The sequence below is a fragment of the Coturnix japonica genome, chromosome 18, assembly GCF_054131305.1.
Source record: "Coturnix japonica strain WE chromosome 18, WE-NBRP24, whole genome shotgun sequence".
In the NCBI taxonomy this organism is placed as follows: domain Eukaryota; kingdom Metazoa; phylum Chordata; class Aves; order Galliformes; family Phasianidae; genus Coturnix; species Coturnix japonica.
This window is the reverse complement of record NC_140680.1, coordinates 5672048-5691837: the sequence shown is the minus strand read 5'-3', so window position 1 is coordinate 5691837 and position 19790 is coordinate 5672048. Positions and strand designations below refer to the sequence as shown.

Here is a 19790-nt window from a genome sequence, read left to right as displayed (position 1 = left end):
GATTAATTGATTGATAGTCAACTGCAAATATTGGTTTTGCAGCTAAAGACAAAGGAGAAAAGAATTTTGCAATGGCCTACATAAGGCTAATGAAGGAGGATGGAACAACTCTTCAAGATGGCATCCATGATTTGTTAGTTCTAAAGGTACTTAATTATTTTCTTTTCCCCCATTGTATGGGTTAGATTTTGTTTTCAGTAACCTAGTTTGCCATACCAAATAGGAAGTGAGATGCATGCGGCTGAAAATTGTTTACATTCTCCAACAAAAAATAACGCTAATACATAGTTATTTGTTTGCTTTTTACTGAGACCAAATTGGTAAATATTTGTACCAAATTATTGTGGTAACCATATTGTATGATTAGTTAGTGTTGGTTATAAAGCTTCATCTAATTAATTCCTACATCAACTCTGCATATATATATATAAATGTATGTATGTATATGTATATATATTTAATTAAAGCTGTATAAGTGTAGTTTTTGTTTACTTTTGCAGGAAGTACAAAGTAAGTTTATTTTTAAATTCCATGGTGTAAAATATGTGATAAATGCTATGTTGTTTTTCAGGGTGACAGTAAAAAAATGGAGGATGCTAGTGCATATTTGACATTGCCTTCTACACGTCTACATATAGAAAATAAAGCAGCAACCCTAGGCAGAAACTCAAGTATTGCAGGTGGGCTCTCAGTAAGCTCACGAGATGCGTTTTATATTTCAACTCTTGTTTGTTCTACAAAGCTAACTCAGAATGGTATGTATCTTCCACATAGGCCTAAGTTTTTGGAAGAACATTTCCATACAGATGAAAAATCACATCTTGAATTTTAATGTTTGTCCATTTGCTTTTTTGATAGTGGGCTTATTAGGTCTATTGAAGTGGCGCATGAAGCCAGAGCTGCTGCAGGAGAACCTGGAAAAACTGAAGATTGTGGATGGAGAGGAAGTTGTGAAAGTATATATTTTGTTGTTGGTATTTTGCAAATACTGGGTAACAGTGCAATACTGGATTCCTTTCTGAATGCTTTCATTAGCTTTCTGCTCTTTAACTTAAACTAGTTTTTTATGCTCCATATGTGGATGTGTACGTATAAACATGCATGATCACAAGCTTACATCTGATAAAGACATGTGCTTAGAACTCGAAATTGATGAAGCATGGAGACCTCTTTTTCTCTAGAACTATCCTTTCATATTCTCTTGTGGCTGATTCTACCTAAGGTAGTAGGCTTTCCATTTTGTCTTCTTCGGGGTTTTTTTTTTTTTTTCGGGGTTAATTGTGTTCTGCTGTAAAATATGCAGAATGTTTCTGAAATAAGAGTAAATTATCCTATTTAAGATAAATTCTCCATTCTCATGGAGAAAGAAAAAGAAACTGTAGTCTCCAAAATGACCAAAATTGGTTATAAGATAAATTTGAAAGGAGAATTTTGCTCTCAAATCTGAAATGAGAGAAGAATGAGTAGTCCTTGTTAGATTTAATCAAACTAACTAGGACTGCAGTTTTCAGATTAGGAATCTTTGTTTGTTTGTTTGTGTTTTGTTTAATTAAATAAAAGCAGTAAGGCATCTCTCTCGAGTTTCTTTGGGAGGAAGGTGAATTTACTCCGGAAGAAACAAGGAAAACAAAAACAAATAATCCCTCTCCACTCTGGAAAAACCCTGCCAACAACAGCAAAATAACACCCCCAACACTGGATTGTCCATTCACTGAGGAGCTTTCCTTCAGTTTAAAGGGTTTTTGAATCAGGCCACAGAAGAAGTGTGGTTTTAATCACCTTCTGTGGGTAACAGTAGCAACTACTAATTTGTATCATTAAGGAACTAGGAATGCTGTTTTAGATAATTATCTGTAGTTAATAGAATATTTTTAGCTGAATTCCATAAGCTTTGAGCTAAGTGTGTATTGTTGCTTGTTCACATCTGAGGATTTCAGTTCATCATTTAAAGAAAGTAGAGCCAAAATCTTCAGAAGTGTGTTCGGAATTTATCTGATGTTTCAGCAAAGGTCTCTAAAAATTCCAACTTGGGGAAAACAAAATTGCCCATCTGTAAATTCAGCTGTGCATTTTTCAAGCTGAATTGGTTGTCAGCTTATGATTTAATGTTTTTTATAGTTTCTCCAGGATACTCTGGATGCCTTGTTTAACATCATGATGGAACATTCCCACAGTAATGAGTATGATATCCTTGTCTTTGATGCACTGGTAAGAACTGACAACGAAAGATTTAAGCTGTCAAAGTAAAAAACTCTGAATGTGAATGAATATCAAATTGCTTATCTCAAGAAATTGGCCTTAAATTCTCAACAAGCTAACAGGATATAACTATCTAGATAACAATTCTTTTAAACCTATTAAACTTCTAAATTATCACAAGTGTTTTAACAGACTTAATGTTTTCATTTAAACTGTGACTTCATGGAAATTGCTAATTGTATCTACTTCTACTTAGATATATATCATAGGACTCATTGCAGACCGTAAGTTTCAACATTTTAACACTGTTTTGGAAGCATATATCCAACAGCATTTTAGTGCGACCTTGGCATACAAGTAAGTTGTTCTGGTTTCTATTTTCCTTTTTATTTCTTCTAAAATCTCTGCAATCAAATAAAGGAGAGTAAATCCTATTTCTGGATTTTCTGATGTAATTATAAGTTATTATGATACTGCTGCTTGCTTATCTGGAAATGGAAAGGCCTATGATAAATAGTTAATTATTATAAGTAAAATTAATTAACAAAAAGATGGGTTTGGGGTTAAATGATGTTTTGATGTTCATTTTTCTCTTGTGTGGATTATGTTGCTATGTCTGTACTTCATTTATATCCTGTGAAATTTGTAAAAGATTCTGTGCTGTAGGCCCTCTCCATTTGAATTCATATTTTTATCCTGAGGTGCTTTAGGTGAGGAATGTCCTTAACCACTTAGGTGTGTTTCCACATATTGTCTTACAGCAAAACTCGTAGGGAAAAAAAATGGTTGTGAACTGTCAATTCTTCATATGCAATTCACTGTCCAGTATTGCACCAGAAATTCTTAGGCACAGTTGAAATGGAATTTGTTTTTTGCTACATTATCTGTTGTGAATTGAAGTCTTACTGCAGTTATGCCAGTGGGAAATAGAGTCATGGACAGAATTTTGTGGATTTTATGGAGCTTCAAGATAATACTGAAATGGGAAGATTAACATCAGTAGAGATTAGAAACAGTAGAGATACATTAGGCAGTAAAATTAATACTAGATTCCTTCTCAGGTGATGGTGGGATAAAATTCCTTTGTCTTACGAAGCAAGATCATCAGTTTCTGTTTGTCTCTGGGAAGTGCTAACAGGATGGATGAATAGATAGATATTTTTCATCTGCCTGAAGTCTTGTTCTGACTATTCACTAGGATGACAGATTGAAACAGAACTCTAATTGAGGATTTGAATAATAGATGAAAGATCTTAGCTGAAAGCTTGGAATAGTTGAGAACATATTGTTCTGTTCTTTGCTGGATATTTAGCAGTTCCAGTTCAGAATGAAAAGTGCCTCAGATGGTACATTAGAACGTAAATTTGCTTGCAGTGCACATTCAATCCTTTCTCACATTCCAGGAAAGCTGGGGTCAGCCTTATTGGTTTCAGAAAGCTCAAGCAAAAAACTGCATGGTCTTAATTTGTCTTTCATTCCATATTAGCATATGCAGTTTAATGCTTTCTACTGTTGTGGAAGTAGAGGAGGTTGGGTATGGAAGCTCTCAGGTCAGCCTAACTTGTTTAAAGTACACTTAAGACTTTCCTCACTGGTATTTTCTTATGATTTAATCAAAATTACAGAGTTAAAATCATGTTATGGTTGTTCCTAAAATCTTGAGTTTTCTTGGCATCATTGGTTCCTTGCATGTGAAAGATGAATTCTGTTTTAAAAATAATGTATGACATAGAGATAACTGTGTATCGTCTAATTCATAGTTAGGAAGGACACGCTGTGCCTCAGACATATTTCAGCTGCATTTTCTTTCATGTGAATGTGTCCCTAGATTTGTGGGAAGGATGAATTGACTGTAGGACGCTGCTTTTATCCTTGGTGTTTTGTCATTCTTGGTAGCTAGAGTTGCCTGAATCTATGGATCTTAGTTCCAGAGTGGTTGAGTCAGCTCCTTTTAGAGTGACAGCTGCTGGATTTTGGATCTCAGCAGGAACTCCTTTTGTCCCCATCTTCCAGGCCTTGCCAGAAGATAAGAGGGAGCATGGAGGTGCCAACTTGTACCTTACTTTCACAGGATACAGTGGTATCATCCCCCTGTCTCCCATAGCAAGCTGGAGTTATTTGATACCAGGCCAGGTCTTCCACCAGTCAGCAGTCATGAGCACTCTCTTCCAGAGGCAAACAGCTCCAAAGAAATGCTTTCAAATGTAAAGTAGTCCACCCAGTGATGCTGACTGCCACATGGCAACACCCACCTCTCATATCCTACATAGATCAGTCTTATTGCAAGAAATGACTCAGAAAGCAAGCTTTGAGCCAAAACCAAAGAGTTCAGACAATGAGATGATATGGTCTTTTGGCCAAACTGTGATGTCTTCTTTCTGTTTATATTTAGTCATCCATTTGGACCTTGTTTATAGAGTTCTGGGATGACTTAACATTGAGAATTGAGGAACCCTGAGTGGACTGACATTGCACATAAGTTAGATAAATTTTATTGCAAGTCAGTACAGAGCTGTGAATTCAGAGAAGCAATACAGAGGAATAAATAGAAAAACACATTGGGTATTGTGCCACAGGTGCCCGAGGGGATGAGATTATGGAATTTTAGTACTGCTGTTGGAAATAGGATGGTACACTGGGGCTGAGGATGTGTCTGTTACATATACATGTATTTATGTGTATGTGTGTATTCTGTGCATTAGCTGGTTATTGGAGTTGTTATTTTCATGTGAAAATGTCAAAATACAATTATTCACTTCATAAAGTTTCATCAGCAGAGCTGGTTAACTGTTACTTTTTTTCAAGAAGTGCTAGTTTGTTTTTTGTTGTTGTTTTTGTTTATTTATGGTAGGGAACAGTACGTTCCCATCCCTTTGTTGATCTATGGGTAAAAATAAACTAACAGAACAACAACTATGGCTATTATCTCATCCCTCCTTATGGCCACATTAGGATTAAGTTTACATCATTTAAAACCTTTTTAAAAGATGCTTCCAGAATTGTTTGAACTTATGCTGCTGATTTGAGATTTCAGATTGCTTTCTTGTTTGTGCAGATAAGAATTTCCTCCTCATTTCTTCTCTACTGATATAATTTATGTGACATAAACATAAAAATAAATGTGGTGTGTGCTAGATTAAGCATAAATATTCACACAGAGTTGTCAAAAGAGGTTATCTTAAAAAGTTTTTCTTAACTACAGGAAACTAATGAGTGTTCTGAAGACTTACTTGGATATTTCTAGCCGAGGAGAGCAATGTGAACCTATCTTAAGAACTCTGAAGGCACTAGAATATGTTTTCAAATTCATTGTTAGATCCAGGACATTATTTTCACAGTAAGTACCCATGTTACTGCCATTTAACTATCAGAGCAATATCACAGAATAACAGACCTGTGAATCAGTAAAAGAATTATTTTTTACAAGGAAAACACAAAAACTTTCGGATGCTGTGACTGGTCTGAGGTATGGACCTTGCTGATATAACATTTTTTTTTGGAGTGGCAATCCTCAAATAATCGCTGTCTGATTTACAGTGTAAGTCACAGAGATATATGTAATAAATAGCTAGTTTGAAAGCCTGATTACATCTAATGCTATACATCAGATGGCTTGGCCTAAGACCAACATATGGCCAAACATTGTGATAGATGAGTCAAAGCTGGGTGTTTGTTCTGTGTTCAGCAGCTTGCATAGAACATGAAAATTCTCAGTCAATTTGGAATTTATAGAAAAGACGCAGGTGAACAGATAAGGCATATTGTTTAGAGTGCTATTTAGGCATAGGCTAAAGGATGTGCAGAAGAATGAAGGCAGTGGATGTAGAAAAATTACACCACAGTGCTGCTATCATTTTTTTTTTTAACCTGGTGCCTGTCTCAACAGATTGTATGAAGGCAAAGAACAAACAGAATTTGAAGAATCTATGAGGAGACTGTTTGAATCCATCAACAATCTGATGAAAAGTCAACATAAAACTACCATTTTGTTGCAGGTTGGTGTGTATGAAAACAAAATGAGTCTGTTTATGATTTTTATAATATGTTCTTATGTGGTACTTTATTCTTTTTTTGTTTGTTTGTTTGCTTATTAAAATTAAGGGTAAGACACTGTTAGGTAAACTTATTGTTTGTTTCTCTTCTGTAACTGTCATTTATTGAAAGACAACATTTCTTAATAAAGTTGAAGTAGAAAAGGTCAGGAGAAGATAAATTTATATCATTTTTGGCACACAGTCCTGGAGTGAAAAAATGAAAATGTGGATGTCCCTTTAGGGATCTAGCACAGATTAGCTGTAGCTTTTACCCTCTGAGCAAAATTTTCATACCATGGTCTTATTTTTGATAGTCACAAATGTATGTGGCAAAAAGAAATTCCAGTTTTCAGCTGAAGAAAGAACAGAAAACAGCTGATTTATTTTAGAGAAAGGGCTGTCTCTTGGTGTTGTTTCTCTTGGCAACCAACTATTGCATTGCAATTGAATCTTTGTTAAAGAAAAAAACAAAAAACAAAAAAACCCCAAAACACTCCATGATGAAATTCTATTAAAATGTCATGTAAAAAGCCTGACAGAAGAAGTCCAAATTTATCACTTTGTTTCACGTGCTTCTGTTTCAGTGTTTATATTCAGTGCTTTGTTTTGTGTTTGCTCCATGCACAGATAAACTTACTAAATTAGCACAATCTGTGTTTCGATTCAGGTTGCTGCTTTAAAGTACATACCTTCAGTTCTTCATGATGTTGAAATGGTGTTTGATGCCAAGTTACTGAGGTGAGCTGATTCTGAACATTTCATGAATGTATCATATGGTCATGTGTAATGTGGAATACAATGTGACACACTAATTCTTACCTGGAATACATTATTATGAATTGATTTTTTTTATTTCTTTATTTCATTGGTTTATAATATTGAGGTTGTTTAGCAGTAATATATTAAGTTGTTAAGCAGTAACTCGGTGAAATGTCCAAGGGGAGTAACTTATCAGTTTTTTATTTCTTCTCAAATAAATTCTATTAAAGAGAACCAAATCTCATTTTAACAGCTTGAAATAAATACCTTTATTTGTTGAAGATGAATTGCCTCCAACACATACAATGATATCTTTATTGCATTGGGAAAAAAGAGTCATCTTTCTAACTTCTGATCGAAGTGATTATGATAGGAGAAATAAGTCAAAATCTTAAAGAGAAATAAATGTTTAGAACTGCACAGCATTTTGCTCTTGCTGTTTTTTCTTTTTTTAATTAAACCATGACATGTGTATTTATGACAGTTTTCCTTTACATGCAGCCAACTACTGTATGAGTTTTACACATGCATTCCACCAGTGAAACTCCAGAAGCAGAAGGTACAGTCCATGAAGGAAATAGTACGCAGCAACCTGTTTAAAAAACAAGGTAAGTATTGAATTCCTTTAAGACTTAAAATAAATGAGAGTGAAAATATTGACTTCTGTTTTGTGTAATTCATGTTTGAAATTCAGTAGAACTAACAGTCCCCATCATTTGCCATCAGGATCTTTAAATCTTTGAAAAGGAACTGGTAGGTCCTCTTAAGTCACAGCTGTGACAAGTAGAGTGAGCTGTTTGCTTTGTGTGAGAAAGAAAATCTGGTTTGGTGTTTTCTGTCTATCTTCAAACAACTTGTTTAGGTAACTTCACTTGAGCTGTCACACATAAAAAAAAGCCTAAACTCAAGCAGAAATGTTGCAACAGAATAGTGTCCCCATTAAGGTGCCTTTTCAAAGCTGACAGCTGTCCCATTCATAAAAACCTTTTCATCAAAGTGCAAAATAAATTCCTACTTCTGATTTTTAAGTTTGAGTTTGATACTGCCTAGGGTCTCCTGGTTTATGGTGGGTATCTCTTGAACTGATCAAGATTAATAGTAAAGTCTACATTTGTTTATTAAACTTCTGAAGAAATATTATGTTCTAGGAAATAACTAGGGGCTTACTGTTCCTTTCTTAAATTTTCTTAACTGCCTTTCTAAATACTTCAGATGATAAGAATGGTAAACCTATTATCTAATACTAAGGAAGTGTGAGTTCCAGAAGCCTGATCTTTGGAGAGGGTTTCAATGTTTTTGTCTAATGGCAATTGTGCAAAGCATCTGTACTGCCAAAGAACATGGATCTCAAAGAAAGTATTTTATGTTTTTCCTCTAATATAATGGCTAGGTGGATGGAGATATATAGATGTGTGTGTGTGTGTGTGTGTGTATGTATATATGTGTGTTCTTTGAACCCCTCTGTAAGCACTCTAGTAAAGTAGGAACATGAAGCGAAACACTGTGAAGGCAGCTTATGATATATAAGACTTCTACCCAGGGTAAAGAAAAATTCTAAGTGTACTGTGCTGTAGCTTAGCTGATAGTGATTCTGGGAACTCAACACTTACAACAGCGGTAGCAGGTAGTACAGCAGTATACTTACAGAGAAGGATACGGGAAAAATGCTGTGTCTTGTATGCTGTTACTTTTCTGCAGACTCTGCTCTTACTGGAAGACTGGGACTTTGTGTTTTAATTAGGTAATTTAGGTCAATGTCTTTACTGACAAATGTGAACCACTATGATCTTGCAATTGTTAGAAATATGTGACTTCAGTTAATTACTGAAAATCAAAATTTACCAGCAAGAGATGTGTTCACATCAACTAATAGTAAATATTGGAGTTGGATATGTGGATTTGAACTGCAGAGTTTAGATTCCCTTAGTGGTACTTGGAGACAGATGAAATTTGCAGAAGAGCTGTTCTCTTCCTAATGTAGTCTGTAAGTGCATGTGCTTCCACAGATTGCTGCAGGGTGAAGAGTTATCTGTGTCTTTTTGTTATTATACAGTAATGGGAGATATTTAATTTACCCCAGAGGTGTATGCTGTCATGAGTGCATTTACAACATGATAAAACCATATATACAAGCATTTATTTTGTAGATGAACATGGTTGTTGCTTAATATACAGTTGTTAAAGAACTAGAGCTTGGATACTAATCCAGTATTCAGAGCACTGTTTTTACAAAGGATTGTTCAGTGTGTGCAGATATTATGGGTCTTTTTCATTCTAAAATTAATCATGTTGACCACAATGTTTGCAGGGTGTAGGCAATATCTAATTCGTTACTTGAAGCAATGATGTGGAAGGTAATTAACAAGAATAGAAGCATATGTAGTGTGTCACAAAATAGGATCCAGCATGATAATTAACAGTATCATTAACTAAAGTTCACGTTTATCTAGAAGAGGTAGTGTTCTTCTGCGAATATGGAATATACTTAACTAAATTGCCAATTACAGTGAAGTGTATTAATTTGTATGTTTCAGATTATCCATTTTTCCTCAAGGCTTTAGCACTTAATCTTTTTCCATGTAGTTCATTAGAATTCCAGTTAAGTTCGTTTACTTCTACTCTCAATGGTATTGTCTATAGATCTTAAATTTAATTAGATTTTGTTCACTGGTATTTCCCCTCCTTTATCCATCAACAGTCATAGCATTTCCTAAGGAAGAAGAATTGGAAAAACAGAGAAATATTTTCAAAAACTAAAAAATAGTTGAAATTAAGCTAAATGTGCTGGTATTTCATTCTAGGCTCTCAAGACTTTTCACTGTAGTTGGTCATAGAACAGAGTGCTTTTGTCAGGTAGGATAAGTGGTCCTACCAACATGACAGGATGAGTGTTATAATCTCTTTTCCCTCGCAACCTCTGTTTTTGAGTCACCATTTTTAGACATAGCTGTTTACAAATTGCTTGCATTTTCTGATGATGTTAGTATTTATGAGCCTATAATATTTGGAAAATTATAAGCTGGTCATGTAGTATTCACTGATGTTATGTTGAAGTTTGTAAATGAGCTGTGAAGAGCTGCTTTTTATTGCTGTGAAATCATTATGAAGTGCTTAAAAGTATAATAAAACGTGTCTGTATTCACACTGCTGCTTTTGTCTTAGTATTCTCTAGAGGTCCACTCCTGATTAAGAGTTTATTCTGTAGCAAAACACTATGAGATCTACTCCAAAGAATATAAACTCTAAGTAGGTCACACAGATGGACACCAGCAGGGCTGGGAATAGAGCTTCTGTCTCTTAGCCCAAAATCCAGAGCGCTTGATCACTAGATGTAGACACGGCTACTGCATGTTCAGCATATGCAAACGACTTGCTGATTTCTGGAAGAGCAGCAGCAAGAGACATATGTTATCTGTAGTGGTTAATCTGCCAAGTGCCAGAAGGAATGCTGAAATTACAGTAGTTGTTTTTCTAATGGAAAGATTCTTTCTACTGTACGCTTTGTTTAAACAAAATGTGTATTTGCATACGTCAACAGCTAGATTGGTTTCCTAAAATTAACATGAATATTACAAATTTTGGCATTGTTGGAATATTCTGATGCTTTCACTTTACTGCTTGAAAAGTATCAGTGTGAAATGCAATGGTGATCTAGAAGAGAAAAGATTTAAGTCCGATCCGAGATTTATCCTTTAATAAATAATGCACATACCAATGTGTATATATATTTTTGAGATTCAACTAAGTGAAAGTCTACTGAAAGTTGATTGGATCTATGTTATAAATGGTGCACGTGTTGTTACAGATTAAATTGACATCTTTTTAATTGTAAGTTACGATATTGGTCAGCATTGTTTTTTGTTTTTGTTTTTTGTAAACTGCTTCAGGACACTGAGGACTGCATTTAATAGAGCTGGGTAGATTTGAGGCAGTTAAAAAGAGTTTAATGAATATCTGGTAGCTTGTTTGTTAGAATCACATACATGTTCTTTGGAATCCCTCTTCCTTAAGATTTGAATTTGTTACATGGACTGCTACCTATTGTGTAGTATTGTGTGATGTACAAGGAATGTAACTTTGATCTTGTTCTTTCTTTTAAATACTCACCTGGATGTCAATGCTATGATCTCAATATATTTTAGATCATCTGTGTTCTCTGCTGTCACCCAATCGAAGATGTAAAAATCACTGTTTTTACCTTCAAAACTTTTATGAAAAAAGGTGAAAGTAGAATGAATAATAATAATTTGGTTTAAACATCTTTCTGTTTTATTATTGCCAGAGTTTGAGTTATGAATAAAGATTTTAACTACTTTCACAGCAACTCCTATGGATATCAGAGCTTAAGCAGTTGTTTTGCTTTTCATTTTCTGTGGTTGTTTTCCAGCGCTGTTTGGCACAAACTTCCAACATTTTAAAATGCTTAAATGTAGGAGTTAGATAATACACTTCTCTCTCCCATTTTTAGCTACTGAGAAAAACCTGAAAACACTCACTTTTCATACAGCCCCTTAAGAATTGTTCTCCAGTGAAATGAAGTATTTCCTATAGATCCATTCTTGTCTTGATTATTCTAGCTTTAAAAAAGTTCTTTTAAGAAACACTTTTTTTTCTTTTTCTTTTTTCAATTTGTTAATATTCAGTAGTAGTTTTACTGTTACATTACCCTTAAAGCAGCACTTTTAAAATCCTGTATTCATTTTGATGTGGATAAGGAAGGCGTATGTGTGCTTAAAGGTGTTTGTTCCCATGCATTTGTGGTAACACATGAGGATTAAAGCCTTTAACTTCTTCCATTTATTGAGGAATATGTAATGTGCTGGTTATTTCCTTAAGTATTTGTTAGTTGTGACCTTTTCCTAGTCTTGACCTGTTATTTTTTAAGAATAAAAAATGTATTTATGAAATCTTTGTTATATGGAAGGAATCTATCTAAGGAATCTAGCTAGATGGACTGGTTTTAACAGTTAACCTATAAATGTACATTTTAAAATACTGATTTTTTTTTTCTAACTCCTTCAAGTGGAATATAGAGAAGAAAGATATATAGCAGAAGTCAGCACAAAGCTACTGCTTATTTTAGCAGAATTTATTGTATCAATTAAACAAAATGTTGGAATTCATAAATATTCCATTGTTCAAACAGAAGGCAAACTTTTAAATCTGACAGGGCGGACATGCTGACAAGCATTTGTGTCAGGCTGGCAGACTGCAGTGACTGCAAACTGGAAAAGACACCAAGAGCTCAGGATGTTGTTTTGGCTACAGCAATGGTAGTGTTAGTTGTTGCTCTGGCTGCCTTCCAGTAAGTGACATTACTCAGCTCATGAAAGAAACTTGAAGTTATCCCTTGAAGTGTTGAAGTGGTTGCATTTCACTGTATTTATGCTTGGAGTTGGTGTGCTGTGACTGTTAAGACTGTACCTATTCAGCCATCTAACCTTTCTGACATTTGTATGAATGATCAGCTCAGCATGATACAGTGATGTGTGCTGATTTATAAGATGCACCATGTCTTTCTCCTTCCTGTGTAAGTTACAGATTTTTAAATTACATAATTACATAAAATACATAAATTACAGATACACAAAGGCTTTGTGCAGTGCAGTCAGTCTGTAGGTGACCCTACAGCACCTCTCTGTGTTTTGGCTCTTATATAAGCTGTGAAATTTGGATCTACCCATGACAAAGATATATAGAATTTTAGCTTCATCTCTCTTGTGCTTCCAACAAAGATTTAGGTGTCAAATAATGGAGAAGGAAGACTTCTAGTAGAAAGATGCATGCAGTTGTGAACAGATGTGCTTTGTGAAGAAGTATGGCACTGAAACTGTGCACTGACTGCCATCAGAAATCTCTCTTTGTTGGAAGGATGTTGTTCACTGATTTTATTTTTAAGGCTTTGCTCTAAATCTATATTCAGATGACATCTATGTCCTCACTAATTTGGCATGCCAGTGTAAGTGGGCATGAAACAATCCTAACAGATGGCTGTGACTATAGTCTTGCCAGGTAATCAAGAGTAGTGTTTCCTAAGGGAGACAAAAGTGGTGTTAAATTTTTATTATCATTTTGGCTGCACATACGGGGCAGCCAGGAATGAAGCACAGCTGTGGTTTTTGCTGAAGGAGACCCAAATGTCTTTTTTAATGACATTATTGCATTAATGACCTGAAATTTGAATTTCACTTACCTGACACAGAAGAAATAATTAAATATGAAGAATATGATGGAAGAGGAGTTACAAAATTAATGCAGCTCTGCTTAATCTTTTACCTGAATGAATCTTATTCATTAATCTCTTATAAGGGAACTTCCCATTGTGAAGTGTGGTGGAATTTGGGGCTAATCTTTATGTAGAACATGTTTCTGGGAGATGCTGATGAAATAAATGCAAAAGGGTTCACACTGTATGGTAATGTATTGTATTCAGATAGAGTTTAAGGCGACATGTTTTATTGTAGTTTCTAGAAAATACAAGGCAGTAAAATGTTAAGGAATTGGGTTTTTTTTTAATTTATTTTATTATTATTATTTCTTTTTCTCCATGTATTTTAATGTTAAGAAAGAGTATGTTGTGTTTTTGTTTTTGTTTTTTTTGCTGGCAGTCCTTCCCATTACCTCATTTATCAAGCAGAAAAACAACTAGCACTTTAAACTGCCATCCTTCCTGCCATCTCCTTACCATCTGTGTTGAACTGTCTTAAAAGTTGGGTGGAAATAATAAAATCATACGATGGCTTGGGTTAAAAAGGGACCTCAAAGATCATCAACTTCCACCTCCCTGCCACAGGTGGGGTTGCCAACCACTAGATCAAATACTAAATAAGGGGTCCCCGTCCAACCTGGCTTTGAACACCTCCAGGGATGGAGCATCCACAGCCTCACTGGGCAGCCTGTGCCAGCACCTCAACACCCTCTCAGTGGAAGTCTTCCCTCTGAAACACAAGTTGTGTAAATTCTGTCTATGTTACTCTCCAAATAGGAAATACAGTGTTGCTATGTTACTTCTGGGCTTGTACTGTACTCACCAAATAAAATGTCTCTTGTAGCTTGGAAGAGTTATAGAAATTTCAGATCCACTGTGATTTATTCATGTTGTGCCATTATCAATAGTAGAGGTAGTTTCTTAGGAAAGAAATGAATCTGCCCCTAAGACACAATTAAATGCTTCTGGCTTATATGGCTAGGAGCTGTTAACTGAAATAAAAATAATCTTCTGCAATGCTAACTTCTCTTGTTTCATCTACAAAACTCAGGAATTAATAATCTTCCAATTTTTTTTCTCACCCTTTAATTCCTTTCCCTCTTCCCTTCCTGTTACTGGCACTCTTATAATGAGAATTCTGTGTCCCTGCCTTGATTTGCTTTTGTTCGGGGCTACTTAAACAGCGTTCATTATTCAAGCAATTTATATTGACCAAAGAATTGTTTTTTTATATATAAGAAATATTGTTAACTTGGAAAAATATCACACAAGTTTAAGTGTAACCCTGAGGCACTGTTCCACATCGCAGCTGACGGTGGATGTTAAAGGGTATTATGTTTCACTGTTTGGAGGAAGATATATTTGCAAGCAATGTTTGATTTATATTTGCTCTTAAGACTTTTTTTTTTTTTCCTTTCAGAATGCAGGGACATTTTGCTTCCTGTCATTACCAAAGAACTGAAGGAATTACTGGAACAGAAAGATGATCAGCAGGTCCAAGAGAAGAAGTACTGTGTTGAATTACTCAATAGCATCCTGGAGGTTCTGAGCTGTCAAGACCCTGTAAGTATTGATGATGATGTAGGTGGCTCACATCTGTAGTAACGCTGAGCTGATCAAGTGGTAAATTATTGATGCAGATGCATTAAAAATTTAAATTAAATTCAAGTTAGTGTCAAATTGAACCATTTTCATATTTTTCACAAACTTAAGGTAGAGAAGTTGATGTTATTAAAGGTGAAATGCTGAAATCTGTGCTGTGTCTTTTCTAATTTTATATTCCTTGGGTAGCCAGCGGTTGTTAATCTCCATAGTATGATTAGAAACAGAAGTATCACTGATTTTATCCTAGCAGAGCCTCTGTCCAGTCTGGACTGGTAAAGTTCAGTGGTGTAAATACTGAAATGAATTGCAGTATTATTACAAGTACTTGGAGTAATTTTCAAATTTCATGTTGTTTCCTTTTATAAAAATATTTTTGTTCCTGAAGAGAAATGTTTTTCAGTGCACAAATATTGCAGCTTTTGCTTCCTGCTTTCAGAAGTGTATGTATGGAACATTAGTCTTTACTACATTTTGAGACTGTCATTTTTCACTTGGGCTCCTGTAATTTGGAGCACTGTAGAAATCGTGGTTTGAACAATTGTTTTCCTTATTTGAGAGAATATCAGTTGGCTTTTCAGTCCTTTGTCCTTTAATGGGTAGGAAGTTATTCGGTGAAGTTTCACAATCAGTTGAGGAGTTTTTCTGAGAAGAGCTCCTAACAGCATTAGCCAAATTGTGGTTCTTACCATGAACAGGCACTTATTTTATTCTGGGCTTTATTTTCCTGATGTGTTTCTTCAAACTTTGAAGGCTCTGGATAAAGGCAAGTTGTTGTTTTATTCCAGCTTTCACTATGCATCATTGCATACTTTATCAAATAATAAAATCATTGAAGTGTGGAGTGTGATTCCTTAATTTTTTTGAGTTCATAACTGAAAAGTCCTGTCTGTTTGCATAGGCAATCTCCCTAGTGATCTTTTAATGTATATTATGAGCTATACGTTAATACTTGCTGCATGTGCACCACAGACATCATTTTCAATCTTGCAGTTACTGTCCACGGTAAAAGTTGTTCCTGGAAGTTTGGGCCTGTAGCTCATATTTGCATGAATGAAAAAGAATTGCTGCATACAGAACAATTTGAAGAGATCAAACTCATGTTGCTTGGTATGCACATATGTGGTCCAGTACAGTCCAAAGACTCTTTTGTCGCTTGTATATTGTTTAACTTCCTAGAGTAGGAATTGAGATATCCTGAATGATGTAGAAATGTGATGGACTGTTTTAATGCATGTGCTAACATTTCTCTGAAAATTCCAAGGCTTAGAAGAAAATAACCTTTAAATACTTGAGCATACATTTTTTCTTTTCCCAGGACAGATATGCTATGCACTACTTGTGAACTTAGGATAGAATTCATCTTTTACAATGGAGTTATGGTTAATTTTGAAAACATTATATAATAGTCTGAACTGTTACTAACAATTAAGGTACAGCATGTACTAAAATATGGAAGAAAGCAATTGTAGATTATAAGATCCTTTGTCTGTGGGTCGAAGCAAAAAACCAACAAAAACAAACTAGTGAACAAGTGAATTCCCTGTGACAAAGGGAAGTGTGAAACCGTGCATAGTGTTGCTACATAGTTGACAGTTTGGGGCTTGTTTCTTCTTTTGTAAGTTTTCAGGATACTGTAAATACATTTACAAATATAACAAATGTTATTTCTTCCTTCCAGGTTTCAAATCTGCTTAACTGAATTAAAAATACCTTTAAGCAGTTCTTGTCTTGCTGTTGCCCTGCCAGTTTTCTAATTTCCATATGCAGTTAATAACCCATACAAAAATTATAACTGATTCTGTATCCTGCTCTGGTTTAGGCAGACTGAAGTGTTTGTTACCACTTTTCAAGATTCTTCAGAAAAAAGAAAAATCTAGTAATGTAGAAGTACCTTTGTTGTGTTTCTTTTCAAACAACAAAGAAAATTTCTATTTGTAGTAAAGTGTGCAGTTAAGATGGAACTATGTAATATGTTGTTAGACATGGGCATGTGATACTGTACAGTGTTAATGTTTCAACAAATGTTTGTTGTTCAAGGAAGAAAAATAGTGTGTCTTTTAAAAAGTAAATTAAATTACAATTGAAGCTAAGAGCAAACAGTGATGAAAGGCATGGATACCTCATGAATATAGCAGGAATATCTTACAAGGTACTTAGAAGTTACTATAAATCATGTATGTTTTTCTTGAGACATAGAAAAGTAAACCTAACTTATTTTTATACAGGATAAACATGTTGCAATTAAGCAACACTGAAATTTGATAAAACTGTTGGTACAGTTGTTGGAACCATGGCATGTACACAAGCCTTAGTAATTTAATGAAAGCTACTAAATTGGGTTGGGAAATTGGTTTAGATGTCTCCAGGAAATGAGATTGAGAGTATCTGCAAGAGTTCCAAGAAAGAAAGCATTGTAGAAAAATGCTTAACAGCTCCATGTAGAAATGGAGAAATAATAATAATTTAAAAAGCAGATCCAGTAGAAACTGTGGAGTTGCTTATAGGGTTGTTCATTACAACATCCAAACATCTCTGTATTGTCTTCTTCAAGTATTCATAATAATTCATTCTGAAGGTATTTAAATTTAAAGCTGTATTGATTTCATGAAAGGTGACTGTGATTCAAGTGAGACATTTTACAACTTGCATGTTTTTAATACTGGAAGTATCGTAAGATAATATGATTAATAAAAACATATCACAACAGATGCCAAATCATAGAATATATATTGCAGAACAGTAAATAGGAGTTCCAGCTAACTTGCCAGTTTTGATCTCTGTATTTGATAGCTGCAGGAACAGAGTTCTAACCAAGAAAATATTTAAGTATTGTAGTTGTCAAAGGGTAATCTTTTCTGAGTGTAAAGAAAATATTCTTTGCAAATTACATGCTCTGAGCTTTAGTGCTTTTAGAATACTACCTGAAGTCAAGCACTGATTTTAGTTTGTGAGGTTTCTTGCCCTGGCGGAATAGGTAGGCACAGCTACCTATCATTTGATTCAAGTATGTGAATGGTTGGCAAAACAGGGTACTGACCTGCGGTGGATTTCTAGCATAGTCCAAGCCCAATTGATCAGTACTTTGGCAATGGAGGCCTCTTTCTTTTTGTGTCCTCACAGAGCAGTGAAGTGAACTTTTCCATTAGTAATTTTATACTTTGTGAGTGTAAACTGAGATTATGTTTGAAGTCTAAACAATGCTGAGGGCCATTGACAGATGTGAAGAGTATCACAGTTCACTTAAATCACCTGTTGCCAGGGTTTTGCTATTAAGTTATAAACAACTCATTGGGAAAACACACAAGTTCCTTGATGAGAGATAGGAAATGACTATATGAAACAAAGGAGAGGTTTGTGATGGTTAGGGCTAAAATTGAATTGTGCCATTTGAATTGAATATTTCACTGAAATTACTGGAACAAGAAGAGTTAGTGTTATTCTTTCAACAGTGTGGTTTAAATAACTGTCAACATGGAAATAATTGGTCTTATCTTTTACAAGAGGTATGAATTTAATAGAAAAACTACTTTTTTCTTGTTTTCAGGCATCAACTTATCACCACATTCAAGATATAATGGTACAGTTATTACGTACAGTGAACAAAACTGTCATTACAATGAGACGAGATGATTCATTAATTGTGAGTAATATTTTAATGTATTTTTAATAATTATCCCAGAAAAATGCAAATACGATCTTTGCAGAGACCTCACGTGTGGACCTTTTGAGATTTAAAGTGAAAGATCTAAAAGCTTTGCTCTCTTTTTGTTTCAACTGTTCAAATTTACTGTCTCCCAAATTTTAGCTGAGCACTGACAGCTGAGCCATCTTTTTGCCATCTTCTGTAATTTGTTCAGGCATGTGAATGTCTGAATGGTAATAGTGGTCACCATCACCTTTGTGTGTGTTTCACATTATAGAAGTTTCTCAGAGCATGAAGGGTGTTTAGAGCAGGGGCAAGATCTCATAATGAGATAACGAGATTTTTATTTTATTTTATTTTTTTTTTGTGAAGAACAAATTAATCTCTGTGTTCAGAAATGAAGCACAGCAAGTGAAAACAAGCTCATTTCGTGTTCTGCGTACTGCCTTTAGTTCAGTCATTTACTTTGCAGGTTAGCTTTAATGGGTCTTGACAGGGCAAAACTTCTTGAAAGCCTGAATGGTCAGTCTTTCAGAAAGGAAGCAGACAGTCAGGAAGTGTGGCTTTCTGCAGAATTCTCAGGTGAGCTTAAGTAGCTAAAAGCATGGTGTGCTCTTTCAGTGTGGGTGGGACATAGAATAGCTGCAGCTGGACAAGGTGTACAGTTTATAAGTCCTGTAATTCTTTGCAAGTTTAAATGTTTGCAGCTGATAGAAGTACTAAATCTTATTTGCCTTCTGTCAGAGATGAGGAGGTTTTTGTAATCTTCTAGGTTGTTCACAGCTGTGGATTTTTGGCTTAGACCTTTTAGCGTTGATCTTTGCTTGCTACAACACCATTTGAACCTCGGGGAAGGCTCTTCCTTATGCGCAGTGGGTAACAACATGCTGAGAGCTTTGTTCATGTAATTACTGGAAAGGGTCAGACTAAGAAGGACATGATCTCTTCAGGAGAAGTTGGCGATAATGGACAAGTAATTGGGCTCTCTGCAGCTACTGCAGGGAAGACACTTAAATGGCAACTGAGGGCTTTGTTTTGATGTTTTGACAGTTAAAGGCTGTAATGGTGCATTGTTTTGTTTCCACTAGTTAAAATACGAAAAAGAAACAAAAAGCTCTCCTTAGTGATTATTATTGAAGTGCCTCTAAGCTTGTAATAGGGTAAGATGAGTTTAGTTTGTGAGATTAACTCTTTGTGCTGTACTGGAATCTTGAAGTGAATCTTGACTTCTCCTTAAAGGACACAGTGGTGCAATAAGTACCACTTATGTAATTAAAGAAGCAGAATATATAGAAGCATGTAGAACAGGGAAGTATTTAATTCTGTATTAGCTTGTTTATGG

At 35.0% G+C, this 19790-nt stretch overlaps 1 protein-coding gene across 1 annotated transcript in view; it reads left to right on the top strand.

The window, feature by feature from the left end:
• DOCK2 (dedicator of cytokinesis 2) overlaps positions 1-19790 on the top strand; it is a 113564-nt gene that overhangs the window by 21938 nt on the left and 71836 nt on the right. The window contains exons 17-27 of the mRNA XM_032447425.2: positions 43-146; positions 572-755; positions 859-956; positions 2119-2208; positions 2456-2556; positions 5402-5536; positions 6086-6194; positions 6901-6971; positions 7494-7600; positions 14621-14763; positions 18350-18445. Of these exons, the coding sequence (XP_032303316.2) occupies positions 43-146; positions 572-755; positions 859-956; positions 2119-2208; positions 2456-2556; positions 5402-5536; positions 6086-6194; positions 6901-6971; positions 7494-7600; positions 14621-14763; positions 18350-18445 (1238 nt within the window). The remainder of the gene's footprint in view (positions 1-42; positions 147-571; positions 756-858; positions 957-2118; positions 2209-2455; positions 2557-5401; positions 5537-6085; positions 6195-6900; positions 6972-7493; positions 7601-14620; positions 14764-18349; positions 18446-19790) is intronic.